Source organism: Antechinus flavipes, chromosome 3 (assembly GCF_016432865.1).
Source record: "Antechinus flavipes isolate AdamAnt ecotype Samford, QLD, Australia chromosome 3, AdamAnt_v2, whole genome shotgun sequence".
Classification (NCBI taxonomy): domain Eukaryota; kingdom Metazoa; phylum Chordata; class Mammalia; order Dasyuromorphia; family Dasyuridae; genus Antechinus; species Antechinus flavipes.
The window spans coordinates 5,807,699-5,823,179 of record NC_067400.1 but is presented as its reverse complement, the minus strand read 5'-3'; the positions used below and the strand labels follow the sequence as shown (position 1 = coordinate 5,823,179).

At 41.8% G+C, this 15,481-nt stretch overlaps 1 protein-coding gene across 2 annotated transcripts in view; it reads left to right on the top strand.

The window, feature by feature from the left end:
- Positions 1-15,481, top strand: part of IL1RAP (interleukin 1 receptor accessory protein) — a 135,457-nt gene that overhangs the window by 33,776 nt on the left and 86,200 nt on the right. For both annotated transcript variants that reach the window (XM_051991641.1, XM_051991642.1), the window contains exon 2: positions 4,267-4,331. In XM_051991641.1, the coding sequence (XP_051847601.1) occupies positions 4,268-4,331 (64 nt within the window). In that variant the 5' untranslated portion in view covers position 4,267. The remainder of the gene's footprint in view (positions 1-4,266; positions 4,332-15,481) is intronic.

Here is a 15,481-nt window from a genome sequence, read left to right as displayed (position 1 = left end):
AGAATCACAGAATCAGCAATTTGGAAGGCACTTTAGAGATGGGGGGGTTCAGCTACCCCATTTTTCAGGTGAGAAAACAGAGAATAATTGAGATGAAGAAGCACCATGGCAAAGTGGACAGAACTTGGACAAAGACAAGAGAACTAGGTTCAAATTCAGACTATAACAATTACCTATAGAATCATCTCATCATTGCATGATTTTGCTCAAGTCATTTTCTTTCTCTCTGAGACTTAGTTTCTTTATCTGAAAAATAGAAGTAACTACTTCAAAGGATAATGGAGTTTAAGAACTGGAAGGAACTTCAGTGCCCACCTTATCCTGAACAAGGATATCCTTTACATCATGATCATGAGCATGATCATAAGGCTTGTGGATCCTTTTAGGAACATTAATTCCTATTTACTCCTATTTTGAACTCACAGCAATCCTGGGAGATGGGTGCTCTGATAACCCCCATTTTATAATTGAGGAAAATAAGACAGGTAAAGATTAAGGGGCTTGTCCAGGGTCCCTGGGAGTCCTTTGTCCAGGGTAGAGTAGGAGACTGGACTTGAACTCAGGTCATCTTGAATGCAGACTCAGTACTCTGTCTGCTGTACCTCCCAGGTCTCATCTACACTTGGTTTCAAAACTGACCTCCTGGGGTAGCCCCATTCCACTCTGACTGGAATACTTCCCTTCCTCACCTACACCTTTTAGAATCTCAGCTTCCTACCAGCTGAGTCTGTGCTTGGTTTCTAAATTGTAAGTCTTTTATGCAGTTGTAAAATACAATAAATTTTGTATTTATTTTTGAACTGTCATTTTTGTACCCCATTAGAATGGAAGCTCAGTAAATGGCAGGGATGCTTTTATTTTTTCGCCCCTGTGGGCAGTGTGATTTGTTGAATGAGTAACAACAAAGCATTTCAATCTCTGCCAAGCTGTCTATATGACACTCCTAATTCATTCTATCAGCTAGTCAGTTAATGAGCATTTATTAAACATTTAACATGTGCCCTTGTACAAAGATGTGCTTAGAGAAAATAAGTATGGCTTATTATTGTTTGAAAGAACATTGTCTGAACTTCTGGCAACATTTAGTTCCCCCACAGTAACTTGACCTCATTTGGCCTGTCCATGAAAGCCAAGATCCATCTGTTTTATTATAATTGATCCCCATAGGGGAAGTAACTGTATGTGTATGAGAGTATGTGTTTGTACATACATTACTGATCTAAAGCTTCTCCCTAGGTCCACTTTTGCTTTTTTCTCCCCTCCCCCCCACATCAGTCAGTAACTCAGGAATAACAATTAAGGCTATCAATCACAGTAATGGAAATGTCTTCAGACTGTGTCCTTCAGAATTCAAAAGCACACAGTAGGTAAACTGGGGAAACGCGGAGGTGGGAGGAGCTGGCACATGCATGAGTATGGTCCTGTTTTCTGAGCCAAAAGCAGTTTGAGGGACCAGTATAGTCCATCATGCCTCAGGCTTGGGGTTGAAATTCAGCTGCCTGGAGTCCACAATGAAGCACAGTTATTCTGACATAAGCAGGAGATAGTGCGGCGTTTTGTGAATGTGGGCAGGAGATTTCTGGGTTGCTGTGCCTCCTGAAGAGGGTTTGTCAATCTCAAAGCACCCCAGGGATGCAAATTATTGCAATTATTTTTGTTTTTATCCATGACTTGGAAAGCTTTCTTTTGGACATTGAGTTATTGGGGGAAAATCCAATTGAGGGCAAAGACAAAGAAAGCCAGGACTGAATTCTGAATCTCTGTCTATGGTGCTGAAACGTCCCTGGGGAGGACACCATGGGAGACAAGGAGGATGAAGATGATAACAACTTATACTCCTATTGTGGTTCAAAGTTTGCAAAGCTCCTCACTTTTACAACTTCGTTTTTTCCTCACAATACCACGTGAAGCAGATATAATAGACATAATTACTCCCATTTAACTGACGAGGTGGGTAACTGTGGCTCAGCATGGTTAAATGGCCTCTAGAAAGGTGATACTTGAAATTCAAATGTATAATGATTGTAGAGCAGATGGAGCTTTCTCTAGTTAGTAAAAGAAGAAACACTTGGATCCTTCCAAGAACTTAACATGGTGCTGACCCTGTTTCATTATTGCATCAAATTAAAAAAAAATGAATTTTCTCTTCATTAAGACAGGTATGTTCCTAATTCACGTTTGAAAATTAATCACCATAGAATTGCTCATTGGCTTATACATAGAGGGATGATGAGGAAATTTTAATTGTCATCAGTTTTATTCTTGCTGTTTTGTTTTGTTCTATTTCTTTGTGATATTAGTCAACAATTTAATATGAAGGAAACAAAAAAAGAAAGTCTTTGGAGAAAACTGGAATTAAGAGTTGTGAGCATTTAAATATATAAAGAAAAGTAGGATCATAGCACTCCTCTGATTACTAAGAGTCATTAAGTTAGCCAGGTTTCCATCTTGAACCTCAATTGGTCATGTTGGCTCAGTACAGCTGGGTTGTGATCTTGAAAACAGCACAGTTGCTATAGCTGAATGACCTTAGAATAGATAAGGGAGGAAGACGTGTCATTTTCACATATGAGGTGTTTGAAATTTAGGCATTTGTAACTTGAGGAAGACCAAACTCACCCCCCCAATCCCCAAGGCAATTGGGATTAAGTGACTTGCCCAGGGTCACACAGTTAGGAAGTGTTAAGTGTCTGAGGCCAAATTTGAACTCCGATCCTTCTGACTTCAGGACTGGTGCTCTGTCCACTGCTCCACCTAGCTGCCCCAAAACTCATTCTTCATAAATAATCCACACTATACCTAGAAATATATTGATGAGAAAGGGAGTACAAAACAAAAAGGGTCGCAATTTTTTATTTCATTTGGTTGTTTTAGATTTTAAGTAATGCCATTGTTCTGTATGTAATTTGAACTGAAGCATATCTAAGAATGCATCCTATTATTGAGGTTATTGAAGAGCCTTAGTAAATATACTTAAAAAGTCATCTTCCATATAGAAGAGGTGACATCTTTTTGCTTCTAATTGAATGAATTTATATTTGTCAAGAGCTTTGCTTTATGCAAAACACTATTCTAAGGACCGGTCTAGAAATACAAAATTATTTTAGTCATTGCCTTCATTGAGTTATATGTTTTATTCTTTTTTACTTAATATTTTCTTTTCCTAATTACATGTAAAAATAGTTTTCAACATTCATTTTTATAAGATTCTGAGAAACTTTTTTCCTCCCTCTTTCACTTTCCTCCCCCTTCCCAAGATAGCAAGCAATCTAATTTGTTATACACATACATTCATTTCAAATATATTTCCAGATTAGTCACATTGTAAAAGAAAAATCAGAAAAACGGGGAAAACATGTCAAAGAAAACAAGCTAGAAAGGTAGTAATAATATGCTTCAGTTTGCATTTGGTCTCCATAGTTCTCTCTCTACATGAAGGAGCATTTTCCATCCCAAGTCCACTGGAATTGTCTTGGGTAACTTGATTGCTGAGAAGGCTAAGTCTGTCATAGTTGATCATCACACAATCTTGCTGTTACTGTGTCCAATGTTTTTCTGATTCTGTTCACTTCACATTGACTTCTTTTCTAATGGGGAAGCCCACCCATATGTGGAAGGGGTAGCCAGAAAAAGGAGTTAAGGTTTGGGAAGTTGCACAGAATCTCTGGGAACTGCAGATTCTTTCTAGAGGCAAAGATAATAGTGATTTGATTACAGTTCTCCATGAAAGAGCTGAAAAGGGTTTGAAACTGCTTTGATTTTAAGATGTTCAGTTATTGACAGTTCCCTCATGATAATCAATGTGAAGGCCATATTCCTCTGAACTGTCAGTGAGTCAGGTCTGCTGTCCAGTGGTCCATGTCCCAGATGGCCTTGGGACAGATGATATCCTGACAGGCCCCTCTGGTGACCGAGAAGCTAAAGATCATAGAAATTAGATTCCTGTCTCACTGACATTCGTTTCTAGTGAGGAAAGAAAAAAACAAGCCGTATTGAGCTAAAGGTTTATCCCTTCCTCCTTAATGTAAATGCTGAGTGCAGTTGGCTTCCAAAAATGTGAATTCAGGGTTTTTAGGCACTCCATTCATCACTGAAGAAAAGTATCTGCCTCTGGGCTGTGGTCGCATGTGGAAAAAAGCCAGAACAAATGGAAAGAAGGGAAAAGTTCCGGTTTGGTGATCTGAAATTGGAAGACGGAGGGGAGGACTGACACGGTTTAAGTATTGGAGCTTAATGAGGATCATCCTTCTGTGCTTATATTGACAGGATGGAACTGCTCTGGCTTCCTGCATTGTTCCTGCTCGTTGGTCCCCCCAAAAGCAGTGCCTCGGGTAAGTGACTCACCTCTCTGCTTATTTCCTAATGTGGGGAAGGGTAGCTGACCAGCATGGAGTCACACAGTGGTGGGTGGGCAGACCATTTTCCTCCGTGACTGCAGCTTCACTTCTTTTAGAGCGTCTTGTTTTGTTGCCAATTCAGCATTGATCAGTCATTTATTAAGCCCTACTGTGTGCCAGGACCCGTGTTGAACACTAATGGAACAAACGGTGTTCTGGACCAGGGCTGAAGAAAAGACACAGTAAGCAGGTGTTTCTCGGTCCACCTTTTGTTAGGGCTCACCTGGAGCCCAGTAGGAGAACAGAGACCACGGCAATGCCAGATACTGAGGGACACTAATTAATCCACGTGGTTCCCAACTGCCTTTACCACGTGTGAGTAGAATGCACAGAGCAGAGACCTCTTCAGTTCTTGATAATTCCGAAACTTCTCAGCTCCTGGGCAGGGCCTAAAACGGATCACAGCAGCCATTACTCTTTCTGCCATTGACAACTTTCCTGATGGCTACAAAGAGATCGAGACTGGTCACAAAATAAGCATGGCCCGAATATTAGGGGTTCTCTCCTTTCCTCAGCCCTCTCCCCCAAATTCTGTAGGAGAACTTGCCAACAGGCCAAAAGGCATTTGACTTCTGGGTGAGCCTATGAGCCTGCTGCTACAACCTCCTTCCAATGGGAACAACTGCCCTTGCGGCACAGCTAACGATTGTCTGGAACGCTATTAAGCTCATTTGAAATATGGAGTGTAGACTGCAATCCATGCCTAGTTTCCCATGGTGAATGCATGACCCCTAATTAAGGTCCATAGCTTGGTCTCCTTACCCTGTATATATACACATGCCTTCTTAACCCATCCCAACCATCCTTTTTGGGATAGACCTTCTGTTAGTGAAAGCATATTTACTCATCTCCCCCTTGCTCTTGTCTTTTATTTTTATTATCTAATTCATGATAGTCTGCTTCAGGACTCTTTGCTGATGACTCATTGATATTCAGGCTGGCTCGTACATATAAGACTATAAATTTGGCTAATTATACTTGGCTTGCCAAAGACTATTAGAGTCCTTTGACCTTGCCCTCTGGGAATCTGTGAAATGATGTCGCTATTTCATTCACTCCCTCGTGGTGGCCAAAATATAGATCTGAGTTGAACATCCTTGAAGTGGATCCATCTGAACCCATTTGCATTTGTTCTTTCTTCTACCTAGAGTCTTAATGCATTCCTTTTACCCCATTTGAAGCAATTTCCCATAGGAGATTTCTTCCTTCCATCCTACCTCATTCTACCCATGCTCTCCAGATACATATTCTATTGATGAAGAGCTAGTCTTTTGGCTATGGTGGATGCCCACAGTAGCTGTACCATAAGGGTGATTCCAGATTAAAAACTCCTTGGGATCCTGGATTTTGAAAGCTTCATTATGTTGTTAGGCTAAACACTCTCTTCCCTGAATCAGGGCACAATACTTCCAGTCCTCATTCTCTGCAGCCCTCGGCAATATTTTCTCATAAATCCTGTCTGGATTGTGGCGCGTGCCGAAGGCCTCCCTTCTCCTCTTGAGATCTCAGGGGTGTCATCGTAGCATTCAGGAGATGAGTTGCCTTCTGTTTTGTCTCATTTTCACTCTAGGAGAGACTCATAAAAACAACAACCACCAAAAAAACCTCTTAATTTTATGCAGATGGAGTTTCTAGCTTTGAATGGAAGGCGAATTCATTTGATTTCCTGTCCTCCCCCCTAATTCTCCACTCCCTTTGTGAAGGCTCTTCTGTAGTGGAGTTCACTGAGCTTATATGTCTCATATTGGCCGTTTGGGGACCATTTATATTATTAGACACAAAAGCCATCTTGGGAATGTTTGACCCAAATGTTGAGGGATTCCAAGGAGTCTACAACTGAGAATTTCACAAAGGATGGATGTCAGTTCTTACATTTGGGAATTGGATAAATGAAGCATGAATCTAAGTTGGGGAAAGAAACATGACTCAATAGGAAAAGCTCATGTTAATCAAAGTGAATCCAAAAGCTTTTAGGATATAACGGGCATTATATCAATTGCTAAAGATACAAAGAAGGGCACAAACTGTATCTATTCTCAGATGCTGACAGGGAAGTCAACACATAAATAATTCCCCACATACAAAATACAACTGAGTTAAATGGGAGGCATAAAGGACTAGAAGTTGAGGGGAACACAGATGGGTTTCCTCAATGTGGGATTTAGAATGATTCTTGAAAAACACTAAGAAAACCAATTTAATGCAATTCAACAAACTTTGAGTGTCTACAATGTGCCATGAACTGATTTGAGCTCTGGGGATGCAAAGAAGAAGAAATATAGTTCCTCCCCTCAAGGGGCTGATGATCTAATGGGTGAAGATGACAAACAAAGGGAGGAATACTGAAAAGGAAGTGACAGAACAGTGGGACAGCCTCTTCCATGGCTAAAATCAGGAAGACTTGCTTGGGGTGAGCTGAAAGTATGATTTTTTTTCCTTCTATAAAGAAGGCTTTGGGAATTGTTTGGTTCTCCACTCTGTAGTGCTCCAATGAGGGGGTGAGGCTATCCAAGGTGGTATCCAGTCTTGAATTCGAAGCACAGTGATGAGAATAGAAGTGAGAAGCTTATCCTGGGAGAGGCGTCTTTTTCTATGAAAATGTAACTAGGGAGAATTCTCTCTACAAAGTGGTGAAGAGGAAGGGACACACGGGCCAGTCAATGGAAGGCACAGGAAAGGAGATGCTTTTCTGTAGGAGGAACAGTCTGGCTGGATTGTAGAGGTAATAATGTGTAAGAATATATACGGCATGGAAAGGAAGAGAAGGACCAATAGTTTGCTAAGTCAGAAAAAGAAAATTATAAATGAGTTTGGAGGTTACAGGGAGCAACTGGAGTGTGTTGAGTTTGTGTGTGTTGGGGGAGGTGAGGAGGAATGATGAGGTCAGACCTTTACTTTAGGCAGTTGTCTAGAGAACAGATTGGAGAAGGGAGACATTTAATTCAGGGGATCATTAAGGACAATATTGCAATAGTCTAGATTAGGGGTTCTTAATCTGGTGGTCACTGACCCTCAAAGTGTTTGTGGATATATTTCATGGGGGTCTGCACATTTAGATGGGAAAAAGCACTATGGATACAGAGAAATGGTGCTTCTCTTTTACTTTGACATTTTCAAACCATCTATATGTTTGTTCACTTGGTTGGGGCTGGGGGAGTGGGTAATGTATTGTGTGTTACTGGAGGGACCTGGAGAGTTCAGAAGAACCTGAGCAGTGCATCAAGGACGTTCCCTCTGAACACCAGAATGAGTTAATCTGGAAGAGATGCCATAAAGAAGATACGGTAGATGTCTTTGGTTATTTGCAACACTGTCATGTAGGGAAGGGATTTGTTTTGTTCTGCTTGGCCCTAAAGGGCAGAACTAACAACAGAGTGGAAATTGAAATGTGACCAGTTTCAGGTGGATGGCTAAAACACATTCTCTAATATGTCCATCAGGCTCCTGGTTTCCCTCCAACAGATGCTTTCCTACGGAAGCTGGACAACTCCTTGCTGAATATATTATCAAAAAGATTCCTGTTCTGGTATAGATTGAACTAGCCTGTCTCTGATAGCTCTTCAAATTCTGAGATTCTGTTAGTCTCTTCTTGACATCTCATGTAATTAAACTTTAACCAAGGAAATCCAATCAGAGGGAGAGAAGGCTATTCAAAGTGGTATCCAGTCTTGAATTTGAAGCATAGTGAGGAAAATGTGAGGATGTGAGGATCAGACCATTTTTAGGCTGCCTGGCGGAAAGGGCATCCCTTTTTGGTTATTTTAATCACGAATTACACCATGAAATAAACAGGCTTCCTCCCTAGCCACTGCAAGGATTACCAGCTCTGTCACCCTCACTTGGCCCAAGCCCTTTTCATGTTTCACCTCCCTCGTATCCCCGAGTCCCTGCAGTTAAGGAGCAGGTGAACACGACAGTTGGCCGGTGGGTGGTTATCTCCTTAGACAACTATATTGCTGACTTACCCTGCCCATGACATGTTTCTCCTCAGACTCTTGGCAAAGCTTAGTGAGTTTGTCATGGAAACACTACTTGCTCACATCAGGAACCCACCTGCTCACTTTCTCAGCTCTCTCTTCCGATCCCCCCGTCTTCTCCATCTCCCCCAAAAGAAGCTCAGTGCCCTTATTCGGAGGTCAATGAGGCTGCCAAGAAGTTGAGACGCCGGAGTCTCACCGATGAATGAGATTACAGGGCAGTGCTGGAAAGTCGGTTTCTTAATGAACTTGCTTGTCGTTTGACTGAGGAGCCCCTCTTCCTGTTTAGCTCTGGAAAGGGCGCTTTCCACCCAAGAGCTGTGACTCATCTCTCCATCGTGGATCCTGAGCAGGGAACTTCTTGAATAAGATGAGCTCTCATGCCATCCTCATTGAGTCACCCCACAGCAGGAAATATGTGGTAATCCCCACAGCCCATCTGGCAAGGATTCAGTTGCGATCGTTATGAAGAGGTGAATTGTGTCTGTGTCTGCACTTGGCTTCCCAATCGGGAGGAGGGGAAAAAGGGAAGCATTGTTGCTGAAAATAAAATGGAAAGGGGAATGGGGTGAATGGGGGGGGGTGGATTGTGGGAGACCATAACTGCCTGTCCCAGAGCATCACTAAATCTCTGTACACAAAGGTACTTGATATTGCTCATTACGTCGCCTTAGACAATCTTTGTGCTGCTGATTCACCTCCTGAGGAAGAGACCGGCTTTCAGAAGGCGAATTTCTCATAAAAGCAAAGGACCAACATAATTAGAGTTGAAAGAGATTTTACTTTGAGATCATCTAGTCAAAATCTTAGAAAAATTGGAAAATCTAAGTTTTCTCTTACAGATGAGAAAACTGAGGCCCAGAGATGCAAAGCACTTAACCCCAAAATTTAGAGACGGTGAGCAGCAGCAACAGAAGTGGGAGGAGAAGGCAGGTGTTCTGACACCAGACAAAATGCTCTGTCCTGTAACAAATGACCAATAGTGATGACTGAACCTATATGGAGGGAGTTTGTAACCCAATACTTTATTTATTGTCAGTATCCAGCATTTTATCCACTCTCACAAAATTCAAAATGTTCAGTATAAAAGAATAATAGGAGAATGACTAGTCTCGGGCTTTTTTAGTTATCTGAACACTATTAACTTAGATGAGAAAAAGGAAGTAATAATGATCAGAATAATAATAATAATAATAATAATAATAATAATAATAATGATAATGATAATCACAATATTCTCATGGAACTTTAAGGTCTACAAAGTGCTTTCTCTACCTTTCCCTGTCAGGAATCTAACCTGACACTTTCAGAGTTCTAGAGAATCATATTTCACCATCGTCTGAGTTGTCTTGTTAAAGGAATATATCATCCAATTGATGGGGTCTAGATCTAAAGCTGGAAGGGAGCTTAGAAGCCCTTTAGTGTAACCTCTCACTTTTTTTTTTAATGAAATAAACTGAGGGATTGAGAGATTAAGTGAATTGTCCACGCTCAGCTATCGAGCATCAGAGGCAAGATTTGAACTCAAAACGAATGCCCTCTGACTTCAGCCTTCTGTCCACTACTGCTTAATGGTTCCGCCCCCTTTAATTTATTCAGTTTGAAAAGGGTCCCATTCTAATGTTAGAGTCCAGAGGGGGATTTACCTTTTTTTTTTTTAAAGCACAGATGGTAGACTAGTTGATTCTGTCTCCATTTTGCCTTCATGCCATGAGCTGGAGGTGGGATCTAACAGAGAAAAGTGGGCTGCCAGGCTTGACACAAATGGCTCCATTAAAGACAACATTCCCAGACTCGAACACAAGGAGGGTTTCATCTCCTACAAAGACTTAACCCCTTCTCTTTTCTTCCCTGACCTTTTCTTATTCCAGGAAGATAGAATTATTTGCTACAACCAAAAATGACTCTTGGCAATACCTTGCTGGATGGCAAGGGCTCTCTCTGTCTCTGTCTCTGTCTCTCTGTCTCTGTCTCTGTCTCTCTCTCTCTCTCTCTCTCTCTCTCTCTCTCTCTCTCTCTCTCTTTCTCTCTCTCTGTCTCCCTCACTATCTCTCTTTCTGTCTTCTCACTCTCTCTATCTCTCTGTCTCTTTGTCTCTGTGTCTCTCTGTCTCTCTGATACAACACAATCGATGGCACGAACCAGTTTTCTTCTCCTGCATTAGACATTTCTGACTTCATATCTATTTGCCTTCGAGTCTGTTTCCCCGGCAGCGTGTCAGGAAGTTGAAGGGTTGCTTATCAAAGTTGGTTTCCCAGCAGTGACAAATATCTGAGCCGTGCCTCTGTTTGAGGAGGAAAGCACGTCCCCCCCTCCTTCCCCCCCGCCCCCGACACGGCTCTCCTCCAGTTCTGAGCTTCTCATATATCGACCGCCCGACCAGAAACACTTCTTAGAGAGCCCAGTCACCTCAGGGCGGGGGCACCCAGAGCTGTACCGAGGAATTCTTGGGCCTGGGCAAAGGCCATCCACAAATCGAGCCCGGCCCAGCCTCAGGAAACCTCTGTCTCATCCCAGCTCCAGCCCCTGCCTCCCGCATTCCCTATTTCTTTCCTTTTTGATATTTGAGAAAAACACACAAAAAAAATGTTTTTGAATTTTGTCTCGCGGTTTCTTGCATAGGCCATTCCCAGTGTCCGGAGTGTGCTCCTTCTCCCTCCCTCTCTGGCTCCCCCATTTCCCTCAAGGCTCAGCTCATTCCCTCCTCGCCTCATACTCACCTCCCCATATCTCATAATTAGGTCATACATATTCTATATAGTCATACTATAGTATATAGATGTATAATTATATGCCCACTTATACATGTAAATATACATATATGGACTGAATCATTTATATTTTGAAAGCACATACATACATACATATATATGAATAGATATGAATATTCTTATAGGGCACGTGGTTGTGTATAGACAGACTTATTACATATTTATGTCCACGTATTCGTGTCCGTGCATGGTTATTTATTGTGTGCCCACAATTAACTCCTATATATCTATAGATAGATATGTCTATCTACAGACACGCAAGAATGGATATACATTTACATACACATGTGCTCATGTATACATAACATACCATACAAACAATAGGTTTACATATATAAATATACAAGCATATATCTATATATGTAGGTATATATAAGCCTATGGTTTCTATAGTATACATATGTGTGTGTGTATATATATGTGTGTGTGTGTGTGCGCACACACACACACACACACACACATATATATAGCAAGCAAATGGTATGTGTGTACATATATGTAGATATAACTATATATGGACATAAAGACCCAGGGATATGTAGACAAACCTAGAGAGATGTGATTTCTGTATATAGTATACATACATATATATATGTACATGTGGTACATGAAGGATTTCAGCAGTGGGGGATGAGCTGAACCTGGAAGAAAGCAAGGGAATCTCAGAGGAAGGAAGGAGGAGAGCATCCTGAGCACCCAGGGTGGCCCGGACAAGACAGAGGAAGACACGCTCCAAAATATTTCTCTTCTTGCATTTCTTAAAGATCAGAAAGGAAAGAGATCGCAAGTGTCAGAGATGGGGGCGGGAGAGAGATTTCCCGAGATTTATCTTCTGCTCAAATTGTTCGGAGCCCTTATCCCAAATGCAATAATTCTTTGTTATAGCTCTGGGCACCACCAGTGTTATGTGCCTAAATTCATTTAGCAAATCAAGGTAGATAAAACAGAGACAGAAAGAGCTGGAGATAGATGTTATCTAACTTATCCATCTCTCTATCATGAAATCATCTATCTCCATCCATCTCTGTATTTGTCTGTATTTCTTGTGTCTTTCTATTTCTTCCATTCTCTATCTCTGTCTCTCTTTCTGTATTTGGCTGTCTGTCTGTCTTTCTCTCATACAAACACACACTCTCTCGTCTCCGTGTGTCTGTCTGTCTGTCTGTCTGTCTCTCTCTCTCTCTTTCTCTTTCTCTTTCTCTCTCCCTTCCTCCCTCCCCCCTCCTCAATTCCCCAACTAGATTTAGATTTTCAGCTCCTTGAGAGTAGGGATAATTTTACTTTTGTCTCTAACTTTGCAATCATCCTGTCTAAGGCAAGGGCTGGTATATAATAGGCATTTAATAAATACAAGCTGATTATTTATGAAGGAATCATGCAGTGAAAGAGAGGTGGGAGGAGGGAACATAACTAGTGAACTTGGAGAGCCTGTGCAGAGTGCAAAGGCCTGTGATAATTGACCTATGACAAGATGAAACAGTGGCTTGTTTTCTGCTATAGCCGTACATTTGGAGTTAGAAGATCTGGATTCAAATCTAGGTTCTACTAGGCATTTAATCTTTGCCTCAGTTTCCTCATCTATAAGTAAATGGATTGGACTTAGTGATCTCTAAGGTATCTTCCTTCTCAGTCTTTGACTCTAGGCATTAGACCATGTGGTAAAAGGAGGGATAAATCTGGGTTGAGGACAGACCTGGTTTTAAACCCTGTCTCCCACATAAATTGGCTCTGTGACTATGAAAAAGTCATTGCTTCTTTCTGGGCCCACCGTTTGCTCAATCTGAAAATGTGAATGAACATATCTCATTGGAGATGATGTTGACAAAACTCTTCACAGATGTATTCCCGTTATTCTCCAGGGGCGAGCCTGGTGCCTTTGTCTTGTTCAGTCATTTCAGTCATGTCCCACTCTTTCCGATCCCTTCTGAGCTTTTCTTGGCGGAGACACTGGACTGGTTGGCCATTGCCTTCTCCAGCTCGTTTTATAGATGAGGAAACCGAGACTAACGGGTGACTTGCCCAGATAGGAAGTGTGTGAGCTGAGACTTGAACTGAGAAAGGGTTTTCCCTACTCCAGGGCCAGTGCTCTCTCTATTGCACCACCTGGAAGTCCACGTGCAAGGGCATACGTGTGTATTTAGCCAATTCTTGCTGTTTGATCGACCCTTTACAAGGAGCCTTTCTAGCTTTACTTCAGTTCCCAATCTTTAGTTCACGCGTTTCCCCCAGAGGTGGCCAGTATGCTTGTTTGTAATGTGTCACATCTTCAATCTGGAAGGGGCCCGGAGGGACATTAACTGCCACACCTAGAGGTGTCGGCGGACCCTATCCTACTATTTGGGTCTAATCGTTAACAACCATCATTCTAACACTGATTGTGACCCTGCAACCATCCCCATCAGTCACTCAGTTCACACACAGAGATATATGAGGGGCTCAGTGCTATCAGTGATGTCTCACCCTGGAAGTATCGATGGGCTGGTTCCCACAATTCAGTAAGCATTTATGAATTGCCATTATGCACCAGACACTATGCTAGTCTCTTGGGGCAGGGAGAAAATAAGTAGTCTCTGCCAATGTGGGATTTATTTCTCCTGGGGAGGAAACAATTTCAGAAAGGGGGGAGAACCTGCTGGGAGGATGCTGGGAGGTCTGGTGTAGGATCTGTGACCTGAGCTTTACTTGGAAGGAGAAGAGATAAGGAGGGAGAGCATCCCTTACATGGTTGAATACCCACATCAAAGAATAAGCTCACAACCATAATAACCCACGCCGGGAATCCTGAGCAGGACAGTTGGAGTGGAACGGACAGGATATGAAAGGACCTACACTGAAGTTAGACTCTACTGGGAATTTGGAAATTTATTTTATTTTATTTTTTTAATTTTTATTTAATAATTACTTTATATTGACAGAGCCCATGCCAGGGTAATTTTTTTTTTACAACATTATCCTTTGCACTCATTTCTGTTCCAATTTTTTTTCCCCTCCCTCCCTCCACCCCCTCCCCTAGATGGCAAGCAGTCCTATATATGTTGGATATGTTGCAGTATATCCTAGATACAATATATGTTTGCAGAACCGAACAGTTCTCTTGTTGCATAGGGAGAATTGGATTCAGAAGGTAGAAATAACCCGGGAAGAAAAACAAAAATGCAGATAGTTCACATTCGTTTCCCAGTGTTCTTTCTTTGGGTGTAGCTGCTTTTGTCCGTCATTTATCAATTGAAACTGAGTTAGATCTCTTTGTCAAAGAAATCCACTTCCGTCAAAATATGTCCTCATACAATATCGTTGTCGAAGTGTATAATGATCTCCTGGTTCTGCTCATTTCACTTAACATCAGTTCATGTAAGTCTCTCCAGTCCTCTCTGTATTCATCCTGCTGGTCATTTCTTACAGAACAATAATATTCCATAACATTCATATACCACAATTTACCCAGCTATTCTCCAATTGATGGGCATCCATTCATTTTCCAGCTTCCAGCCACTACAAACAGGGCTGCTACAAACATTTTGGCACATACAGGTCCCTTTCCCTTCTTTAGTATTTCTTTGGGATATAAGCCCAATAGAAACACTGCTGGATCAAAGGGTATGCACAATTTGATAACTTTTTGGGCATAATTCCAGATTGCTCTCCAGAATGGTTGGATTCGTTCACAACTCCACCAACAATGCATTAGTGTCCCAGTTTTCCCGCATCCCCTCCAACATTCATCATTATTTTTTCCTGTCATCTTAGCCAATCTGACAGATGTGTAGTGGTATCTCAGAGTTGTCTTAATTTGCATGGAAATTTATTTTAAAGACAATTGGAGTCAAATGGAGATTTTTTCAGTCAGGATGTGACAGGCTCAGAGCTGTCCTTTCAGAATATCCAATTGGCAGCTTTTGGAGGAAACATTGGACAGGAGACAAAGTGAGACGGTCCAGGTGGACTGTTCATTGCCCAAGCTAGGAAAGCAATGGTGAGATGGGAAAAGAACGTGGCATAGCATCCGATTGAATGAATCTTACTTCTGAAGTTAGAGAACCTGGGTTCAAATCCCATCTCAAGCTTTTGACCTGGGTGAACCCAGGCAGTCATTCAGTTTCTTTACCTGTAAAATGAGAAGCTCAACTCCTTGGTTTCTGAGGTTTTGTCCATCCCTTGGGCCATGTTCCTTTGCTTTCTTGTTAAAAAATTCTCCTTCTGGTTGGTTGGTTCCCTTTTTTAAGAATTCCTTCTTTGTTCAGCTTCTAAATGGAAATGTAATGCATTTTATGCTTCATTTGGTTACCGTGTCTTCAGTTTTGGGGGAGCAGGCCCATCTGGAAGCTTCCTTATCTGC